This window comes from Lissotriton vulgaris, chromosome 1_1 (assembly GCF_964263255.1).
Source record: "Lissotriton vulgaris chromosome 1_1, aLisVul1.2, whole genome shotgun sequence".
Taxonomy (NCBI): domain Eukaryota; kingdom Metazoa; phylum Chordata; class Amphibia; order Caudata; family Salamandridae; genus Lissotriton; species Lissotriton vulgaris.
In genome coordinates, this window is record NC_141685.1 from 928,039,134 (window position 1) to 928,062,768 (window position 23,635).

The following is a 23,635-nucleotide window of genomic DNA, read 5'->3' on the forward strand; positions in this document are numbered from 1 at the left end:
TCTGTGGTTATTGGGCTCAGATTGTTTCAATTGGAGCAGTGTACCACTCGTGTCTAGAGATTTAACCTTATCATTGGATTCAAAACTGAAAAACAAGTATTTTCCGTTACCACTTGATCCTGAGGGTGGCAAATTTGAGCAGTACTAGGCTTACTCAGGAAGGAACTCAAAACAACATTTATTAATCGATTAAATAAATAATTGTCCAGCCAGTACTTTTAGTTTAGCAAAACAAAGAAGTACTGTTTTAGTTGGCAGGCTGCGCCTGCATCAGTTGCTGATCAGCAGGCCAGCTCCACTCAAGGGTCAACAGGTTTGTCTGAGCAAGATTTGTTTCATCCGTTTTTTCTGGAAAAAATTCCAATCACGCACTATATTTTTATAAGGTGTTTATAGTAGTATTGGCACTCTATCCATAAGAGGGAGTGAAAGAAACCAGCCAACACGTGTTTCACCCTTTTACATGGCCATCCGGCCTGGGGCTTACTCAGGGTGGGTAGAACCCTTGGAATATCAGTCAACGTCGTTTTTTTAACAAAGTCCTATGGATTCTTTACCCCCAGCTGAAGAATCCTTAGGACTTTGTTGGCTGTTTTCTTTCACTCACTCCTATGGATAGAGTGCCAATACTATTACAAACACCTTATAAAAAAAAAACAGTGCGTGATTGGAATTTTTTCCAGAAAAAACAGATGAAACAAATCTTGCCCAGACAAACCTGTTGAACCTTGCTCACTTAAGGGGGTTAGGGGTTTTCCCCCGTCAAGGACAAGAACCAAAAAAGAGAATCTATGCTCATTTTCCGGCCAGTAAGGGATTGGGACCTTTTTACCCCTCATCTCTATAAACCGCTCCACTCAAGGTTGTCTGCACCCAGCATGGCTTACCAAATAGCAGCGTTGAGGTTGCATCTGAGTCATATTTGTTGCAGTGCTGAAGGTCCTGCAGCTTCGGTTGTTCTTTGGGCCTGTTACAAAAATCCACCACACAATCAATCTAGGTGGCCATTCAATGTTGCGGGGGTGAATGTGATGCAGTCTCGTCAATTGTTGATAATTTCTTGGTGCTTGTTGTCCAACATATATATAAACAACAGAGTTCTATCCCTATTTTATTTGCTTATGTTTTTTTTTATTTTTTTTATGCTTGTGATGTGTTTGTTAGTAGCTAACCTCCAAATGTGGGGAAAGCACTATGTGTTTTTAAAATACCCCTCACACACTATGAATCCTATAGTGTCATGCTTCATCATGGGGGTCTTCCCGTCCCTCTACGGGTCGTGCTGCGACCTACTACTACGCGGGAGCACTTGATTTTGTGAAATTGGACTATGTGTGTGATTAGTGATGGCGATCTGAGTGATCTACAAGGTGTGCAATAGAGAAAATAAATAAATCAAAAATTCCCTGGCTAGTAAAAAAAATAGACTTTATTAGTATCTCTGGCTGGGAACATTTAAAAAGGGGGGAAGGAAGAGGCGAGAGCAAAAACTAGTTATGTTGTACTCTCGGCCTGGTCGACATGTTTCATGAGCAGTCCCCTACTGCTACACTCATCAGGACCTATTGCGATCCCTACTGCACTCAATGGACTATAGTTGTAATTGTAGTATGCCTATCTCACAACAAACTGGCCGCAAAAATAGGCTGGACAGCTAAAAAAGAAATTGTTTCACAAAAGAGGTTGATTGGCCTCTTAGAAATTTTTCAATGTAGTATATGTTGAAAAATGGGGGACAGAAAAACACACACAAAAATATGAAGACAGATGTCACACATTATCATCAATACGTGGAATCATTAATGCGAGGCATTAGCATATTTCTGGTTGACCTGTAATCAAGAAAATGCTGTGATATATTTTTCACGATATATATTTTGTGCTGTGTTTCTCCGCTGTCTCGAGGAAAAACATGCTGTGATATATTTTTCACGATATACTGCGTGCCTGGATATCCATATCACATATATTCATACATTGATGTATCTAAACTACTAATTTTGTGGTTTTAATAGTTAGCGTTACATAAAGTAGACACACATCACTCCACACTTTAAAAATGAAAAACACAATTGCTGTGTCTCCATGTCTAAGTCATGGCATAATGTGAGGAAAATAACTTTTACTTTTCATTAAATAAAGCTTGGAGCTGATGGTAAATGCTCCTATTTAAGCGAATACATACTGTTTTTTTGCATGACCCATGAGCCATTTGATTTATTTATTTTCTCTATTGCACACCTTGTAGATCACTTAGATCACCATCACTAATCACACACATAGTCCAATTTCACAAAATCAAGTGCTCCCGCGTAGTCGTAGGTGGCAGCACGTCCCACCCCGTAGAGGGACGGGAAGACCCACATGAAGCATGACACTATGGGATTCATAGTGTGTGAGGGGTATTTTAAAAACGAATAGTGCTTTTCCCACATTTGGAGGTTAGCTACTAACAAACACACCACGAGCATACAAAAAAATAAAAAATAACCAAATAAAATAGGGGTAGAACTATGTTGTTTATATATAGATTCACTGGAGGTAGGTTCTATCCGTGATTTCTACCCTCCCTTTTTTGTTGTTTTGATGGCTTTTCGTCCAACTGCAGATTGCAGTTGGAGTAGGGTGACCAGGCGTCCCGGATTTGCCCTGACAGTCCCGGTTTTTCAACAGTTGTCCCAGCAGAGTTCGGTAAAAGTGGCTCATGTCCCGGTTTTTTGAGTGGGTAAACTGAAAACCGTGAAAGGCACTTTTTTAGGTGTTCTAGTAAGCAGCTGTCATGGGTAGTCAAGTAAATCTTTATTCGAATGTATGAAAAACATCCATAAAAGCATATCAAACATCAAAGGAGCAATATACAGTACTTATCCAATAGTTAAAAACCATCTGACATAATCAATTAACATACACAAATGATGACAAACCGTAAACAGACTAGTTATATTGGGTTGTCAGTGCTTATGTGCAAAATCTGATTCACTATGGGAAGCACTCTTATAACGTCTCGCCTGGCCCTGGTTTGTAAAGTGCCTCTATATTAAATATAAAAACAGGTGATAAATAGAACTATAAAAATTTTATATTACACAATCCTATGTTCCACCAAATTTTATTAATTGTAAGATATTTGAGCATTTAATACTACTGAATTCAGCCCAATCAGGATATTAAAATAATGGTCTTTTTAGTATTAAAAACCGAACATAAAAATGACCCCAGTCTGCAACATATTTCTAAGGTAGGTAGTGTTTGCAAGTATACGTAAGAAGGACGGCATTGGGTAAAGCTGTGCTGTTTAAATATTGGTAAAATGGTTCTTTTCCGTAAACGAGTATTAAACTTGCAAAAGAAAACCACATGCATTGTATCCTGGAGGAGCAGATTAGCACACGGACAGTAAATCAGATTTTGCGCCCTATCATTCATTTTTGGAAAGCTGACAAGTCGATGGAAGATGTCAAGTCTAAGCCCGGTTAAACCAAACCTGTGTCTACCATGCAAAACAGATTTCAGTTAAGGTTGCATTTTAAAAGGGTTTCAGGCCTTTCAAAATACTCGAAGCAACCCATATCATGGAAAAAGCGTTGGATATACGTTAACCATAATATTCTTGTGTGCAGACTAAGTTTTAAACAATCCCCAATAATTTCTTGATTCAGTGCTGTATACTCCGAGGTCCAGATTTTGAGCCAGAGGAGTATTGGTTGCATCTTTATTGAGTCTGAGACACATTGTGCCCCGAATTCCGCGTGGGTAACATAGGCTGATGTACTTTTAGGGATGGCAAGTAAGTATCTAAAAAAGTAATTTTCCACCTTTTGCAAGTCAGCACAATTTCTGTATCCCCACAATCCTGCCCCATATGTAACTATGCTTAGACACTTGACTTTATACATTTTTATCACTACCTCGGGGGGGATTTGTGCCAAATCGTTTTGCAAACCTCCAAAGGGCCATACAGTATTCACTAAATAGTAAGTTCCTATTTTCAGTGGCTTTATTCCACAGACCGTCTCTATCAAATGGGACACCCAGGTAGGAAAATGTATTGGTAAAGGCAATGGGGGTGTCATCAATTCTGTTATGAGTAAACAATTTAATTAACAGGTATGATGCTTGTTTTAAAAATTACATTTTATTTATTTTCTTAATGCCTCTTCTATGTTTCCATGGGGATGAGAGCTGTCATTCTTTGCCACTTTATTGTTGTTAATTGTAGGCCTTCCTCTATTTTATGTGAAATGTCCCGGTTTTTTGGTCACAACATCTGATCCCCCTAAGTTGGAGCTCCTTTAGCATGGAGATGCTTCCTGGTGCTAGATGTCCATGGTGAGACTTGCCTCTTTGGAGTCCAAATACATCCTCAGGCTTCAGTGTGTCTCTAATTGCTTATGCTGTGGGGGAGGACACACACACACCACACATACGTTGGCTACCCCAACTGTAGCTTGAAGAGTTTCTTGATCGCACTGGTATAGAGATTATGGGTATAAACGAAGATATCAGAAGTTTCTGTCCCATTTTTATCATGTTCCGTGCATCGGAAGGCCCCCGGGTGTCTGTCGTCTAAGTGGGCATGTGCTGAGGACAGCTGGGGGCCGTCCAAACGGCGCATGTGTGGATTTCCTCAGCACCGCGGGGGAATTCCGGCCGCAGCGAATCAGTTATACTAAAGTTGCAGAAAGCAGTTGGGTATTCTAACGACCACTTCCGAGTTGGGTTCTGGGCATTTCTGCTCTTATGCTTATTCCACTCAGACTGGTCCACCTAAATCTTTGTCATGAAGTGTGAGCTGGAAGACTGGATAATTGTAACTGGGAACAATCCAAACCAAGGGAATAAAGATAAGCAAGGCTTCACCACTTAACTGCCTGTTAACCTACTAGGGGTAGCTCTTCCTGAAAACATTGGGCATGGAACGGCAAGGGAACACTCCCTAGCTTCATAGGGGCCGTCTGTCGACTCTTCGTAGTACTTTTTTGTCTTACCCAAAACAAAAGGATCTGTGAAATGTTCAGCAATTCATATCTGCTATGCGAGCTCTCCCTCAAACCTCTGTCTTTTTTTTTTAAGTTCAAGTTTATTGAAACTAAAAACATAGTTTAAAATATAGAAGAGTAATACAATCAATCATCAGAGATATAAAAGCTACACAATAAAATTTAAGCAGGTATAATGAAACGGAATCAATAAACATCTATAGCTAAGTCCTGAGAAAGAAAAACAGGGGAGGGAGCAAGAGACGAAATAAAAGGGGAAAAGGAGTATGACGATTCATAAAACATAACATTGTATGCAAATAATGAATATAAATAAAGGATATAAGATAGACAGCAAGTAATAAATAAGCGAAAAACATTGTAAAATTGAAGTAAAAAGAGAAATAAGAAATATCATGGCGGTTTGTGAACATCATCAGATGGATTTTGGTGATTAGCAGTAACCTTTTGAGGAGAGGGAGAGGCCTTAGAAAGGTAGGAAGTAAGAGGAATCCATAACACATCTCGTTTAACAGCTAAGGAAACAGGGGTAACATAATTGGTATCAAGTCTGTGATGAAAGCAAATAGCATTCCACCAAGCTGAATAACTAACTTTAGTAGAGTCCTTCCAGTTGGAGGTAATGAGATGAAATGCAATGGCTAAAAACAAGTCAAGCAACTTATAGTGAGAAGGGGAGAGTGGTAAATCAGGAGATAAGGAACCCAAAAGGACATTGGGAAGAGAGAAAGGGAGTGTAAAACCAAAAATCTTGTGTATGCGGGACCAGACTAATTGCCAAAAGGAAGCAATATTGGGGCAATGAAACATCATGAGAAGTAAGTCTGCATGTTGACAGGAACAGGACCAACAATTAGGGGAAAGATCCTGGGAAAAAGTGGCCAACTTCTGTGGAGTAAAAAGTAAACGATTATATAAAAAGTAAAAAGTTTGGGTAGTATTAGCAGCTCTAGACGTTTTGTGTATTTTTAACCATAACTTATCCCATAAAGAGACAGGCTAGGATAATTACAAATCCCGTTCACAGGCCAATTCAGTCTTTGATTTGGGCTGATGAGGCAAGGTCATAAGACATTTCTAAAAATGTGAAGTGGGCGGAGAGGAAACCAAAAGTGGGCTAATAGTAGAGTAAGCGGAGGGTATATCAGAGGAAGAAGGGAGATATTGAATGTATTGAAGAAGAGCAGGAAGTAATAGATCATATTGCTTTCTAAAGGAAGTAGGGAGAAGAAATTGAGTCTGAAGATCTGCAAAAGAAAGAGGAACTTTATGTGATAGAAGTTGGGAGATCCAAGATAAACCCTTGGATTGCCAAGATTTCCAACAAAAGGAGCGATTCTTGATGCGAAGCAACTTGTTGTGCCAGATGGATTGGTGAGATAAAGAAGTAAGAGAAGGATAAGAAGAGAGTAAAAGGGGGATAAGAGGCAACGGGTGTGAGCAATGACAGGGGATTTCAAGAGTGAAACGTTGGCGGAAAAAGCAAGAACCTCCAAAAAAGCAAATGGCGAAATGAGGGATTTCTCCAGAGACAGCCAAACTGGAGGATAAGTAGGAGCATCTGTGGAAAGCCAACGAGAGGCTTGTTTAAGGTTGAAAGAATAGTGGTATGCCTTAAAGTCTGGAAACTTAAGACCTCCATATTGTTTATCTTTTTTAAGGGAAGACAAAGCAATCCGAGGAGATTTATTTTTCCAAAGAAATTTCACCAAGAGTGAATCTAGTCATTTAAAATAATAACCGGGTATACGAACAGGAAGCATGGAAAGCAAATATAGGACGATAGGGGCTAACCTCATTTTGATGGAGTCCAAACGACTTCACCATGAGAGAAAGAGGCGGTGCCATCTAGTAATAGTCGTTCAATTTCTTTGTAATATAATCAAAATTAGCTTTCAAGGTGTCAGATATGGAAGGGGAGAACCACAATCCTAAGTATTTTATTTTAGTCGACTGCCAAGAGAAACCAGCATGATCAAAGTAATGACGCATACATAGAACGTTTAGAGGTAAAACTTCACACTTGTCTATTGAGACGATAACCCGAAACCTGTGAGAAGGCGTCAACTTGTAGCAAAAAGGCAGGAAGGGTGGACTCAGGATTAGAGCAATAGAAAAGAATGTTGCCTGCATAAACAGATAATTTAACTTGATTGGGGCCAGGATTAAAACTAAGGATTTGAGCATCTAGACGGAGTTTGGAGAGAAAAGGTTCCAATGTTACAATAAATAACAAGGGGGATAAGGGACAACCTTGCCTGACACCCCTAGAGAGGGAGAAATAATCAGAAATTTTACCATTAGCAAAAATAGAAGCTCTAGGGCCGGAATACAAAAGGGAGATGAGAGAGATTAATTTAGGTGAAAAGCCAATCCAATTGAGGGCACGAAACATAAATTCCCAACTAATCCTATCAAATGCCTTTTCGGCATCAAGTGTGATGGCTGCAAGAGGGTAGGAAAGGGAAGAAGCTTTACTAAGGACGTTAAAGAAAACTCTGGAATTGTCAGAGGACAAACGTCCTTTCACAAAACCTGATTGCTCAGGACCTATAAGTTCGGGTAAAATGGGATCAATACGCAGGGCAAGTAATTTGGCAAAAGTCTTATAATCTGTATTAACAAGGGAAATGGGGCGGTAATTTTTACAAAAAGAAGGATCTTTGTTATCTTTCGGGATGAGGCAGATCATAGCATCTTGAAAAGTACCTTGGGAAGAGCCGTTTACAATAAATGAATTAAATAAAACTAGCATGTGCGGAAGAAGAAGTTTCGAAAAATGTGAGTAGAACTCAATAGAGAAGCCATCGGGACCATGGGCTTTACCGCGTTTTAAAATTGATACTGCGTGGGATATTTCTTGAAGGGTTATATCCGCTTCAAGTGAAGCAAAATCAACATGGGAAGAAGGAGGAGAAGGGATGGAGTGGAAGTAGGATGATAAATCCGAGGGAAGCGGAGAGGACTCAGTAGTGTAAAGATCCTTGTAAAAAGCGACAAATTCCTGCAAAATGTCATCATCCTTAAAGTGAGAAGTACCAGAAGAATCAATTATGGAGGAAATCCGAGTTCTATCCCGGCGTACTTTCAAATAATTAGCTAAAACCTTACCCATTTTATTTTGCCCTCCATAATAACGAGCGCTACTCTTTAAAAGATAAGAAGCAGCATCAGTAGACAATTTATTGAAGGTGACTTTAGCAGTAATGAGTTCTTTTAGAGAAGAGTCTGAGAAGGAATGAAAATGGACATGTTCTAAATGTTTAATTCTTTTCATAAGTTGGGAGGACTTTATTTCGAATCTCTTCTTCTTTTGGGAGACGTAATTAATGATAAAAACCCCTAGCGGTTGCTTTAAGAGTCCCAAATCATGGTAGGAGAAGAGTCTGGGGTGGAATTGATAGCAAAAAAGTCAGCAACAAAAGAACTGAATTGACCAGAGAAATTGGGGTCTGCAAGAAGGGAATTATTAAAACGCCATCTGCCAGAGGGAGGGGAGAAAGGGACTAGATCAAAATCAACAAAAACTGGGGCATGGTCAGAGATAAGGATGGAGCCTATTTCTGAAGCAAGGGTACATTGGGCTAAGGATTTACTAAGAAAAAGGTAATCAATGCGGGATTGTGTCTTGTGAGGAGGGGAGAAGTAGCTGAATTCTTGAAGATCAGGATGGCAAAGTCTCCATATGTCAACTAAGGGTTTACGACGGGTGGCTGAGGTAAATTGATTATGCATTTTGGAATGAACAAACTTAACAGGAGATTTTCTATCAAGAATGGGATCGTGAATTTGATTACAATCTCCCCAAAAATGATATAATCATCGTCAAGGGAGACCAATTTATCAGAAATAAGTGGCCAAAAAGTGTTGTCAACAGTTACCGGGGCATAAACATTAAAAATAACCAAAGGTACATTGTCAATTAATAATTTAATAAGCACCCAACGACCATCAGAGTCAGATTCTTGCTGAATAACAGAAACAGTGAACTTTTTGTGAACTAAAATAACCACTCCATTCTTTTTTCCTAAAGCTGGGGAAAAGCATACATTACCAACCCAGAGTCTCGTCAGTTTAGAGGATTCAACATCAGAAAGATGGGTCTCTTGTAACATAACAATATCTATCTTTAAATTAGACGGGTGAGATAACACTCGCTGTCTCTTAATAGGATTATTTAAACCTTTAACATTCCACGAGGTAACTCTGAATGTAACAAGATAAAAATAGTACAATAATACATAAAGCATACAAATAACAGAACGTCAATGAAACCAAACTATAGAACAGGTAGAAGATAACCAAGCAATAAAGCAGAGAGGTAGAGAAAGAAGTAGAGTAAAGAGGGAAAGAAAGCAAGAAGAGAAGTGTAGGAAGAACAAGAAAAGAAAAATGGAAAGAGTAAGGTAAGACAAGATAGAACATTAACAGGAAGGGCAAAGAAAAAAGTAAAAACTCACATAGACTGTAGATCAAATGGAGGGAGGGAGGGTGGGAGGCCATACGAGGGAATGGCGCTTATCCGAACTCACAGAGGAGAAGCGGGGAAGGAAACAGCACCAACGAGCCACTAATGTACAATAGGAGAGGGAGGAGAAGTGGGAAGATGACCTGTGAAAAGAATAAAACATGTTAATCATATAAAAGAGAACAGGTAGCCAGAAGAAATAGAACTAGAAAGCAAGGATATTGAGAAAATAGAAAAAGGGGAAAGGGAGATATAACCAAGAAGATGAAACTGCGAGAACAACAAAGAAGCGTGGGAAAAGTAATAGGTACATCCTAGAACAAGATGAAAGAAAAAAACACAGATGCAAATGGCAAGAATGCAGCAAAGGCTAAAACATATTATGGAGGAGCAGATGAAGATGCAGTATCCATGGATTCAGCACTCAAGGAGTAGAGAAAGCTCTTAAGTTTCAGTGGGTCTTTGTATGAAGTAGTTTTATTGTTGATAGTAACCCTAAAGAGACAAGGGTGATAGAGGCCATATCTGGCACCGATGGAGCGTAACTGGGGTCTCAATGCCAAAAATTATTTGCGACTATCTGCAGTTGATTTAGCATAATCCTGGACAAAAATAGAGTGTTTCCAGACCAAGTAATTTTCTTCAACGCCCTGGCGGCAGCTAGGACTTTCAATAGGTCAGTATACTCAAGAAAATAAAGAATCACTCCCCTGGGCTTACTCATTGAAGGAGTAGATGGTTGATGCGGCAGAGAACCCAGTCGATGCGCTCTTTGAATGTTGAGCGGAGGGCTATCTGGGAGTTTCAAAAGTTTAGGCAAGAAGGACTTAAAGAAAGAAATTGGATCCGATCCCTCTGAATTTTCCACCAAGCCATAAATACAAAGGTTGTTGCGACAATTTCTATTTTCCAAATTTTCAATTTGTTTGTGCAAGCTGGAGACTTGAGAGCAAAGGGAATCCACTTTGGAGGAAGAAGCATTTAAAGAGTCAACATTTTGGTCCAACGTTGTGACACGGCTTTTTACAGATAACCATTTGTTAGAAAGTTCCTGAAGAGTAGAAGTGGTTTCCTGAAGAGTGGTAGTAGTTTCCTGAAGAGTGGTAGTAGTTTCTTCAACAAAGGGGCGCAGAGCCCTGATTTCCTCAAGGAGCAAATCCATGGTGACGGAAGAGGTTGACGCAGGAGGAGACGGCGGGTCCTTCTTTAGTCTCTTGGAGGAAGCTTTACTACTAAGAGAAGTTGAAGAATTTGCAGGTGAAGAGGTCTTCTTAGGGGAAGCAGACTGAGGTGAGGAGGTATTTGACTCTTCCACGGATAAACACGGATATCGTGAGCTTGTGTGAATCAGGAGTTTACGAGCAGTGGCTTTAGCAAGAGGAACCTCCTTAAGCAATTTACCCATAGGTAAGGTCCAATATAGGAGAGTAATAAGAAGCAGTGTTGCGCAGAAGGTATCAGCGGAATAGACTTTTTACAGGGAAAAAATTCAAAAGCAGGTGACCATCAGCATGTCAATGAAAGGAAATTATCTGCGCCAAAAGACATAGGGTGAAAGCAGTGGTTCCAATCACGTCAGGAGACTGTGCAAGCATAGGTCAGCTTAAAGAGTCACATTCAGGTGAGATAGGCACAGACGACGTGAAGGTAGAGGCATAGAGATTATCAGTGTCCACAAATGACCAAGCCTGTCAGCAGAGTAAAGGCCTCTAGATAGAAACATGGAAAGCACATAATCCTGAGAGAAACAATGAAAGCAGCGATAAAGGCTTTACCTCAGACCAGCAAACAGTTTCTCTCAAAAATGGCATCAAAAAAAGCATGAAAAGCCACTTGCAAGCATTATACAAAATGGACGCAGTCTTTGCGTGTGGATACGAGAAGAAGAAAGCTGGTCATGAGGAGATTGCAAAGCAGTGTCTCAAAATGGCGGCCATGGGATGAGGACACAGCAGAACACCATCAGAGGACGAGCATGCCTAGTAAAATGGAGCCTCAGAGGAGTAATTTAATAATGCAGCAGAGAAAACGTTGAGGCTGTCCGGGGAGAAAGCCAAACGGAGCTTAGAGGAAAGTAATTGCGCCGATATGAGGAGAAGCGCGATGAGCGCCGTTCCGGGTATCACAAAATGGCGGCGGAATAAAGTCCGGAGCCGCGTTATGTGAAAAACTCAAAAACGAGCAAATACCTTCAGCTGCAAGGGCTGGGAAAACGTTCCCTGCAGGTTCCAACAAGTATTCCTCCAATTTGGGCTCAGCTTGTAAGACGAAAAGGCATCGTCAGTCCGTTTCCGCTACCGCTGTCACCGGAGAGCTACGGACGAGCTGCCATCCACGTCGGGCGCAAGCCACGCCCCCCCCAAACCTCTGTCTTAAGTACCACTGAAATGTCGTGCTGATGAAGTGAAACCAAATATGGCTGCAGTCACTTGTGTCATATGTGCTTCACAAGCATCCTTTGGCACACAAATAACATATGCACAGACAAAATCCATATCTCATATGGATGGGCGGAGGACCCGTTTGCAGGGAACTTTCAGACAAATTTGGACAAGTAAGAAGGCCACTCTTCTGTAGCAGATGACCCCTAAAAAGACTTGCCTTGCTGATGAAATCTACTTGCTACCACCACTGTCCATTCTGTACAGCAAGCACACTCAGCAATGAGGGAGAACATGGTGTGCCTTCCAGAACGTGGTGTCCTCCTCTGGTTTTAAGTCACAGAAAGCTCCTTCAGTGCACATGCATTATTGTCGTGTTTGCAGAGCTAGGAGCCTTAAGAGTCACAACTTACTACAGTGATTTTGAGGTAGGGAAATATGCAATTAGAGTTTCTCTGTCCAACAGCACGGCCAGTGTGGAAGTAGATAGAATGAGGTGGGGTTTCTTCACACATGAATGAGTTGGATTGGGGCACTTGGGGATTATAAATGGTGGGGGGGCCTCTGATGGTGGTTACAGGCCACGTGGTGAAGATTTATGTTCTAGTCACTGGCAATGGTTACAGTGCTAGGAGAACCAAGCATGCTCTCTATGACTGGTGCTATGCTAGTGCTAGATGAGCATACCATTTGATTATGATAGATGAAAGGGATGCCGCCTGTGGCTGGGGTGGGGTTTACATGTCCCATCTAATATCTGCAATTACCAATTTATAGTTTACATACTTTTCAATAGCCACTCTCCGGTCTTGTTCAGTAAAGTCTCACAAATATTTATCTCCCCATCCAGGTTATTGTCATCATTCTTTTTTAATTTAAACTTTAAAAGCCTTTCCAATTTTCTATAGTTAACTATTCATACAGCAACATGGGTTGAGCACTTGCCTGCTATTGTAATGTTCCCTAAGGGCCCATTCGTGACTATTCTAATTTTTGTCCAAGTAAGGCACCGAGAAGTATGCAAAATCTTGAGAGAGCCTTTGTCTACTTAGCACCATCTCAACTAAATCCTCTTATCTTCCCAGGGCATCAAATGGACCCCTTCAAAGATGATCGCACGGCTCGGCATAGAGATTAACAACCCAGACTCCATTTACTACTGGGCACAGAAGGTGAGTGCTGTGTTGGCCCTTGACCTGTGTTGGGGAGTTCTGGGTTGGTTTCAGTGCTCTTACTTTTGTCTCTTTGTCTCCAGAATAATATCCCAGTCTTCAGTCCTGCCTTGACTGACGGGTCCCTGGGTGATATGATATACTTCCACTCCTACAAGAATCCTGGGCTAGTGCTGGACATTGTGGAGGGTGAGCTGATCTAGTCTCAAAATAGTTTTATGTGCCTCTAAGTAGTGATATAAATTGTTTCTTTGGGTTGTGTACTACCTTTTATATGACTACAGTAGCTCTGTTATCCTCAGATGTTTGCATGTGACATCCGTTACAGAAGCAGGCTGTCTAGGTACAGATGGATGGAGGGATGGGTGGTGAGTGGTTCGATGGACTATGTCAGTGAGGAGAGGGATAGATGGAAGGATGTAGTGGCTTGTGGGACAGCTATATTGACTAGTGGAGGGAGAGATTGTGCGGGATGGGTAGATGGATAGAGGGAATGAGAGAGTGGGTGGAGGGACAGCTATATTGAGTGCAGGTTGGGTAGACTGGACCATGGACCCCATACCAGGAGTTGAAGCCAGGCAGCACATTGCTCCGGAACCTAAAGTTAGTGATTAGTCCGGAGTTATCCATTATTGTAATCAGTGTTGAGCACCCAAGCAAACCTTTCCATGCAGTCATTCCAGTTTCTTTGTGGTAGATTAAAATGAACAGGGGTTTGGTGTGATCATTAGTGGGAAGAGAGGGATATGTAATTTAACAGAGATTTTTTGGGTTAATAGATAAGCTAGATGAGATTTATTATTGCTATGTTACTGGGAAATGACTTAACAAAAAGGAGAGATTATGATATTTGACATGAGTTGAGGGCCATTTTTCAGAAATAGATTAATAGACATTAAGGCAAACAAAACTGTTTATGGTAAATCTAGCACCTGCTAGTTGGATTGCTGAATAAATGGAAGAATAGACGGGTAGATTTGTAGATGCTGTTGTTTGAAACAAAAGTAGCACAGCAGGTTTAAGCTATGGGACACAGATTTGGTCGGTCTAAATAATCTTACATCAGATATGAACTAAGTTCTCCTAAAACGTACGCTTTACACCACTCAGTTGACATGCACACCGGATGTCCGCAAAAATGTCGGGGTGTCTCATATAAGCATAACTTTAGTATTAAGCCAGTAGGAGGCACACTCCTGCTGAGTTTTAAGCCGGTTTACCATGAAGGGGACATCCTGACCCAACAGATAACTACTCACTATTTCCAGACTCCTTTGTCCTCTTAAAAAAAAGCACAGAGAGGCAACATAAACATATCGAGTTGCACAAATGCACAAACAGACTAATCTATCCCGACTCTTCGAATGATGTTAGATATGATCCTTTAATGGAATCTTGGACCACAAATTACGTAGAAGGATGCAAACATGCACCCGAAGCGCAGCAAACATGTTTCACGCTGAATAGGGCTTCATCAGGGCAGGTATCAAATAGCTCCACTCTTATGTAGGTCATGAAAGTATCCGGATCAATACTTCAAATACTTTCGAATTCGATGCATCTTCATTCCATAAAAACAAATATTCTTAGCGGCGACCTTTTAGTCTGTCTCCCAATTTAATTCAGAGTCTGTAGTCTCTTAGAATGTGATGTATTAAATCTCCAAAATCAGTAGTGCAATCCGAATTCCGGTTTCTAGTGATCACTATGATAGATGATACACCTGCGGTTATACAGTATCCATAGTTGTTACTAAATTTCTATTCGCAACGCCGTGCCTCTCCACACGCAGTCACTCTCAAAACACAACAGACCCCGTTGTCCCATCTTCATTCCATTGCACACTTAAAAGTATTCTTTGCTTAGATTTGAAAAACAAATATGTATTTGTTATTTCACTGACTGTTGCACTTACCTTTTGACTATTTTGCACCTCCTCCTTCTCCAATAATGTATTTATTTATCTTAATCCCTTAATGTGCTAGTGAATTTGGCTTAATTGCATTCATCAGTTGTGGAGAGCTTATTTTTATGATTCAGTGAGTATATTTGTGTATTATTTGGAATGGAGGTGATGTATTTTTTCCTCTGACATTAGTAATCTTGCGTACCTAAGGAATATATACATACAGCAACATTTGGAATGCAAAAATAGAAACCTTCGGCTAGCAACTTAAAAGGCAGAGTATAGTCGGAGAAGGAATGTTTGTTAACACGTTATTGTGAAAGACCACAACTGAGAGATGCTAGTCAGATCATTTCTTGAACTGAATTCCTTAGGTTAGTGGCATGACAAGTAAACTCTTGGTTTACATTGTTTGATTTTCTTAATGAACTGTGTTTTAGGTACATTTTGGAGTTATTTTACTAAAGAATATTATGGCAGCAAGGGACACTTTATGGTGTAGATATGGAGATTGCATCATGAGTAAGACTCTGTAAAGTTTGCAGCAGGTTATTTTGTTGTCTTATTACCTTCAGGGGAAACTAAATATATTTAGTTAGTTGTGGTGTAATCCTTTTATGACCCTTGGTTAGATTTTTCACTAAGGGAATATATCTTGATGGGGTGCTAGATATTCTACTGAATAGCCCATTAAAAAAAGCTTTGAAGACTTCCCATAATGTCTTTGGTGATGGGCGATTTGATTTCTGGGGGATTTTCATTGTGTTAGTTAAGGAGAAATATAAGATTTTATTAAAGACAATGAGGTGAGTATAATAGGCCTTCGAGACAGTCTCTCCAGCAGCACACTCCATCTCTCATTGTACAAGGAAAACCAGGAAAGAATCCAACATCAAGCAGAACAAGTTGGGAAATCTTCAGCACAGCATCCAACGGGAAGTCCGGGTAGAAGATCCAAACAGGGTTTCAGGAAAGCTTGCAGAACTTGAGGTTAAAATCAGTCAGGATTCTGGGCATATAATGGGAGGTAGAATAAAGTAAGAAGGCTCCAAAGGGGCATTATATGCACCAGGAAGAGGATGTTACAATCCTGGAAGGAAAAATTAAATGAGGTAATCTTGAGGTGAACTTGAAGCAAATTAACATAGCAGTCTGGCAACCACTACAAAACATTTGTAGTCTAGCAGGTAGGTAATTAATACATAGGAAAGAACGTCAGGGAGACACTACACTTACATACACAAAACCACCCGGGAAGGATATCATACTCCTCTCGTTGTTTTTAATAGTCTTATTTTTTTCATTAAAGCCAGCAAAATCCCCATTTTACCATGAGACAATGAGCCGGTACAGTATGCAAATTCAAATCCTATTGAAGACCAGATCAGACATACATGCAAGGGGTTTGTAGAAAGTCCTAAACATAGTAGCAGCTGTTATAAGGATAGCCTCTGGAAAGGTCACACCATCTTGAGGATCCCCAGAGACATCCCATGCTAAAAGATGTAGTTTCCCTTGGACAACAAGGTCATTGTGTCGACCATTCGGATCTAGAAGCAGAGTCAAGATTGAAGGAAGTGTAGAAACATTTGTGGTAAGCTCTAGCGGATGATGGAAATAAGCTTCAGAGTGCCAATGTGAAGAACTGAAGGCCACTTTGCAAAAGAAACGCCTCTCCAGGAGGGGGAACCAGGGGAGAAGAGCAGAGGGAGGGAATACATAAGATTGGAAGAGAGGCCAGTTCTGGAGAAAGGCTTCTGTTGCTTAGGTGTCTGCATTTGGGTGCTATCTCATGAGAATTGGAAGTTGAAGGTTCAGCTGGAAAGCAAAAAGGTTCAGGTCCAGAGGACCCCGGAGATGACCAATGCGAAGAACATAATCTTGGTCCATCACCCAGTCACTGAAGTCCTAGAGAGGTGTCTGACAACCACTCCACTGTGGAATTTTAGGTACCTGTAAGGTACTTCACCACTGCATAAAGGTTGCTGCAAAGACCGTATTCTCACATGTCCTTGTAAAGATCGGTCATTGAATTTGATCTTGCAGTTTCACGTTTGTTGATGCGCCTGACTGCTGAAAGATTGTCCATTCTCAGCAGGATGCAGAATTGATATTTATACTTAGTGGAGTACTTGATGGCAAAGGTGCTTGGCAAGAACTACAAGGCATTGATATAAGGATTCTTCTAGGAAAAAGACCACAATGCCCTTGTCGAAAGAGTACTGAGTTGGCACCCTAGCCTGATCTACTTGCATGTGAATTGATGATTACATAAGGAGAGGAGCCAAATATTTTACATAAGGAGAGGAGACAAATATGACTTTGACAGTCCGGCTTACATGTTTACAAACCACCACTGCAGCTCCATGCAAGATTCAATGTCCAGTAGAATGAGATCTGAGTAGTGGACTCCCTGACGAAGGAGATTTCGAGCACTGCATGATAAAAAGAAAAAATGCAAGGAAAGAAAGGGAACTGTTGGCATTTGAGTGGGAAGGAAAGAGCGGGATATAATGAATGGGAAAAGTGAATGCTGCAAAAGCGGAGGAAAAACTAGGCGTTGAAGGAGTAATTGAGATGGTTTACAAAGCTACATTACAGCTGGGTTGCAGATAACAAGGAAAAGAGGGGTTTGGTGGTGGATAAGGAGAAAATGGAAAGAAAATGTGCACACTTATCAGTTGCCAGGAGCAGCAGTAGGGGAGTGTGTGATGCTAGAAAGGCTGTCTTATAGGCCTGGTGACAATGTAAGCCTTTGTCATCACACCTTAAAAAGACTGCATATTGTAACACCTCATTGTCACGTGGAAAAAATGTAAAGATGGAGCTTTCAAATGGCCGTTTGAAAGGTTTTTATCTTACTTGGTCTTGGAGATTTAGTTTTTTTCAATAGTAAAGTAGTGGGATTTGTTGTGGCACAAACCCTAAGGACCCAATCATCTTGGACTGCCTAGCTAATGGATGTCCAGCAGAGACCCACAAGGACTTGGTGCACACCACATTTGAAGAAGTCTGCAAAAGAGAAATGTGCACTTATAATGAATGCCCATGGGACTAGTTGACAAAGTAAGTGGGAATCTTAAAAAAAAATCTGCCAAGGATCTCACCCTCCTTGACATATGTTTCATATCTTTGGTGTAGCTTGTCCGAAACCTGAAAAGAAAAATCTTAAAATTATGGAAACGCAACTTCAAGCCATCCAATAATTTCTATCCGAGATTTGTGAGAGCTAGAAAAGCCCAGGACCAGATGCCAAGGAAGACTTGCACAAATTGCTGTGTAATCGTAGCTTGCTTGTCTCCAAAGGTATTTTTCCAGATTTGGACTGACTTTTATGAAACATATACTATAGAAGAAACGCTTTTTTTCATCAAATCAGTGCACTTCATGCTACTGTGAAGATTGTAAATTATTCTCTGAGCTTGTAAACCACTGCATTGCAGTAAAAGCTCAATTCCCTTCGGACCCTGGCCTCAAAATTATTTTTAAATGTCAGGTGCGGTCACCTTCTCAGGCCAATTGACAGAGACTTACTGCATCCCTATACTTGGCTTTTGTACCATCAAAGTTGAAACAAGCCTTCATTGCCACATTGGTTCAGGCGGTTTAGCGGTTGATGTAAACCCCTGCCCAATCTTCAACGCACGCTTCCATCCATGCTTTTGGAGTGGGCAGTTGTTTAGGATGGCTCTGGTATCTCTGGAATCTGATGACAATCCGCATCCTACGCAAGTGGGCTTCAGCCCTCTGAGTGGGACAAAGGCGGCCATTGTGTCCAAACTGGATCATTTGCACACAGATTTGGACATGCGGGGTGAGGGTCCTCATGTTTTTGGACGGCTTGTCTCTTTTGAAACAGTGAGGCATGATAAATTTTACAAGAGACTGGTGTGTCTTTCTCATTCCTTTCTGAATGAGTGAAACAAGCTGAGTTGCTTAGCCCTTTAATTTATTCTATTTTCCTTATCCCATCTTGCCATTTTTACATTTTTTCAAACATTTTATTTAATAATTGGAATATTAAAATTTTGTGTCATTTGACAGTGTAATTTCTTAGTCTTAAATGAGCTAATTGTTTGTGTCTTCCCGTCCACTCCAACTGTCTGACTATTGAATGAACAGTTGAGGTGTCTAATTACAGTACTAAGTGTGCCTATTTAATTGAAGTCTCCCCCATAATCATTTTTTTTAAAAGCAATTTTATTGAGTTTTCAATATAACCAAACAAACAGCACCATTCAGAATGACATCGCATTAGAGTAGTCCAGGGTAAGCACATTCCACAACTATACGAAAAGTGACGTACAGACAAGCCTAAGGTCAACATATCCAGAGGCAATCTGTAGATCAAATCAGCCCATCTTAACTCTCTATCACTCCCACCCATTTCCCCCATATTCGGCGAAATTCCTTGGGACAACCCCTAGCCACATAAAGAGGCCGTTCCTGGGCGGCACACCAGTCCACCTCCTCCGCTAACGCACCAATGTTGGTCCAGTAGCAGCCAGCCAATGGGCAGCGATATCTCTTTGCTACCACCAAGGCCGTGTTCAGAAACAGCATTTCGCCCCTGCTACCATCCAATCCATCAGTGATGCCTAAAAGAACCTGTGTAGGAGCCAGAGGAACCACCCAGCCCAAGACATCCATCAATTCTCCTATTAAGGACTCCCAGTACCTCTGTATCGCAGGGCAGAGCCACACCATGTGGTAGAAGTCTGCGCGGGGTGGGAGCAGCGGGGGCAAAGGGCATCCAATCGAAGCCCTGAGCTGTGAAGGCGCAGCTGGGTAAGATAGGCAGCATGCAGGAAGTAGACTTGAACCAATCGAGACCGTGATAGTTTTAGGGCCCATCAAGGCATCCCTCCAGTCGGCATCCTTCAGAGCCTCAAGTCAGCCCTCCCACTTATTGCGGAGTTGAGAGAGGGAGTTGGGGGTATTATTGATAAGTGAACAGTATATTCTGGAAATCCCCCCTTTCCCCAAGTCACCTGTCATAATCTGAGCTTAAGGCGGACTGTATTCCGGCAAGGAAGTACCATCCTGGATGTATGAGCGGAGGGCATGGTGCAGCTGCAGATAGCTGAAAAATTGGGAGGAGTGGAGAGAGTGCCTGCCCTGCAGTTGAAAGGAGCGCAAATGGGTACCGCTCCAGACATCGCCCAACAGGGATATCCCAATGAGGTCCCACTGCCGGAACCCTGCCAAGGAGCCAGGTTCTGCACCACAGGGGGTATTCTGAGTCAGCCTGCCCGACCAGCGAGTGTGGCGCAACGAGGCCCGCCAAGCCAGGAACACTCCGCGGGTAACCTCGGGGAGAGTACGAGGCACAGGCGCACCATATAGCATCCCCTGGAGGGAGACGAAGCCCAGGGTGTGCAATTCCAGGCGATACGCTGGGTCAGACCATCCACTGTTAAACCAGTCATGCAGCGTGAGGAGTCGGGTTGCAAAATAATACAAATAAATGCTCGTCAGACCAAGACCACAGTCGAAAGGTAGAATGCGACATGGCCAGCCTGGGCCTTCCCCCTTCCCCCCCCCACCCCCATAAAAACATTGTGAGCAGGCCATCTATCTCCCGGAACCACGACCTGGCGAACAAGAGGTGCATGTTTTGGAGCATGTAGAGAAAACGACGTAAAATCATAATTTTGAAGAGGGCTATCCTTCCCAAAGGGTTATGGGGCAGAGCACGCGATCTCAAGAGATCCGCACGGACCTGCTTGACCAGTGGGGTGACGTTTAGCGACCATGCAAGTTCGGGGAGAAGGGACACCCAGATGCCTAAGATCTTGAAGGACTGCTGTCGAAGGGGAATCGTCGACTGCCAGTCAAAGCACTCCCGCGACACGTGCAGGGGGACCAGAACGGACTTAGCCGGGTTGAGCCGCAAGCCAGAGGTACATTCAAAAAAGCCAAGCGCTCGGAGGCATTGGCGTCCCGACTGGGCTAGGTCTGCCAAAAACAGCAGGACATCATCCACATAGAGTGCGATTTTGTCTTCTGCAAAGCCAGGCCACCGCCAGCCCGTGAGGGAGTGGTCACTGCGAATAAGGCAGGCAAGGGGTTCCATAGCCAGGGCAAAGAGGATCGGGGAGAGGGGGCATCCCTGCCTTGTACCACAGCGAATGGGAAAAGGGTGGGATAGAGCGCCGTAGACTAAGATCTGTGCCCAGGGCCGATGGTACAGCGTCCTCACCAGCTTGCGGAAGGGAGCACCAAAGCCCATCTGCTCCAAGACCGTCTCCAAGTAGCCCTAGTCGACCAAATCAAATGCCTCCTCGAAGTCTACTAGCAGGAGAGACAAGTATGGGGACAGCAAGTGCCGGTTTGCAAGAGCAAGATGAAGTCGTCTGAGGCAGTGTCTAGTGCCTCAGAGAGGCATGAAGCCACATTGATCCGGATGAACTAGGGAGGCTAGATGGGGTTGTATGCGGTTGGCCAGGATGGAGGCAAAGATCTTAAGTTCGGTATTGATCGAGATGGGATGATAGCCCGAACAGCAGCTCAAGGGAGGTTGAGACTTTGGGATCACTACAATGGTAGCCAGGTCCGTCTCAGGACGAAAGGAGCTCCATTCCACTGCTTCATTGTACATCTCAATGAGAAGCGGGACCAAGGTATCCCGGTAGGATGAGTAGAAAACTTGAGGGAGCCTGTCCGGACCCGGCATCTTACCAGCCGCCATGCTGGAGATGGCGTCTGCCACCTCCTCGGGGGTAAGCGGAAGATCCAGATCAGCCGCCTCACTCACTAAGACACGGAAGGGGGAAATGTTCTCGCTGGAGGAGCTCATGGAGGGAAAGACCAGGCGCCCGCCCGAACATAGGGTAGCGTAGTAAGTAGCGAAGCACTGAGCGACCACTAACGGAGTACGATGAAATTCACCACTCGCGTCAACCCCTTCAGGTATGATACGATTGGCCATTGGGTAAGTGTCCCCCATAATCATTAATGATGGCTTTTTGTTGTATAAAGTGCTGTAGGGTGTTTGTATGCTACATATTGTTAATAAAGGAAAACACATGATGCCTAAAAACATTCAGAGGTGTAAGACAAGGGAAACACATGATGCATAAACCTACACATTCAGCGGTGTTCAGAACGAAGCACATGATACAATAAAATACATTCAGAGGTGCAGCGCAAGAAGACACATGATGCCTAAAACATTCAGAGGTGCAGCGCAGGGAAAAGGAAGACACATGATGCTTAAAAACATTCAGAGGTGCCAGAACAATACAATAGCGCGAAAATCACATGATGTCTAAAAACATTCAGAGGTGCAGGAATAACACATGATACAAGAAAACACATTCAGAGGTGCAATAACCATACAATTGCGCAAAACTCACATTAGGCAATTACTATCACATAGATAATCATATTACGCCTAAAGAAAATCACATACCGGCCCCCATCTAATAAAAGGGACTAAAAGAGCCCTGTGTCCAGAATGTCAGGGCGCGCTGCCATGCAGCGCCAGTCAGGGTTGCGCCACTGGCGCAAACCTAAACTTTGCAGGTGCCCACTACTTGCTGTGCACCGGAGGACCACACCAGACCTAAACGGTGCAGCTGCCCACTAATTGCTGGGCAGCTGTGAATCCAAACTGCAACAGGGTCCTCACCGACCCTTAGGAGCAAACTGCACCAACTGTTGGAGCCACACAGGCTCTGAAGCACTCGTGCCCCCGTTGGAGCCTACACAGGCTCTGACCTGACACAACCGTTGGAGCCACACAGGCTCTAAAAACACTGGTGTCCCCCAAGCCTCACTGGGCTCTAAACATCGTGGGGCAGGGAGCCTCTCAGGGCTTTAAAAACAATGGCACCCTGAGCCGCGCTGGGCTCATGAAGCAATAGTATGAGCAAGGAGCCTCTCAACACAAAGGGCGCCTTGAGCCTTCTGGGGCTCGGAAACAGATGCGGCGCCGTAAGCTGGAGTCCCCCTCCCGGGGACTCCCCAAAGACAAAGGTGCTCTTCGAGCCTCTCTGGGCTCTCAGCAATAATGCGGCCACCGTTGGAGTCCCTCACGGGGGACTCTATCACCAGCAATGCCCCTGAGCCAAGACGCCCGCACTCACCAGCTTCCCTGTGTGGCGGCGGCTCCTGGGGCGCTGCAGGGCTCCCTCGGCACACGGGAGCCCTGTTCACCGGCCGCCATGCTTCTTTTCCTCCCGGGGCTCCCTCAGCACACAGGAGCCCCGCATCAGGCCACGCTTCCTCTTCTCTCTCCTCGCGGCCAGCCTTTCCGGTCTCCCTCCCCACACGGGAGACAGGCAACAAAACAAGCAGGCTTCCCCCGGCCAGGGGGGGAAGCGAAAGTGACCGCCCGAGGCCCGCCCACGTCACCAAAGGATCTGCCTGGCTTCCTGTCTCGCAGGGCCGCCAATGGCAGCGCGGCCCTGGGCAGGGAGGCGGGCTCAGCACCTCCTCACACGATCTCCGGGCCGGCGGCGGTGAATCAAACACGGGGCAATGCCGGGTGGGCACCGGCCTCAAATTAAATAAAAACGGGGTGGCACCCGTAAATTGAGTAAATAAACGGAAAATAAAGCGCTTCCAAGCGCTACCACAGCAGAATAAAGCGCTCCTAGCGCTGAAGGCAGAAATAGAGCGCCACCAGGCGCTAGGGGTGAGAGCAAAGCACTCCCAGCGCTAGGGACAAGTAAGGGTCCACAAGTCCAGCAACAGCAGGAATA

General features: G+C 43.3%; 1 protein-coding gene across 3 annotated transcripts in view; it reads left to right on the top strand.

Annotated features, from left to right (window-relative positions):
• Positions 1 to 23,635, top strand: part of LOC147748189 (deoxyhypusine synthase-like) — a 237,855-nt gene that overhangs the window by 164,920 nt on the left and 49,300 nt on the right. For all 3 annotated transcript variants that reach the window (XM_086959106.1, XM_086959105.1, XM_086959107.1), the window contains exons 6-7: positions 12,935 to 13,021; positions 13,105 to 13,210. In XM_086959106.1, the coding sequence (XP_086815232.1) occupies positions 12,935 to 13,021; positions 13,105 to 13,210 (193 nt within the window). The remainder of the gene's footprint in view (positions 1 to 12,934; positions 13,022 to 13,104; positions 13,211 to 23,635) is intronic.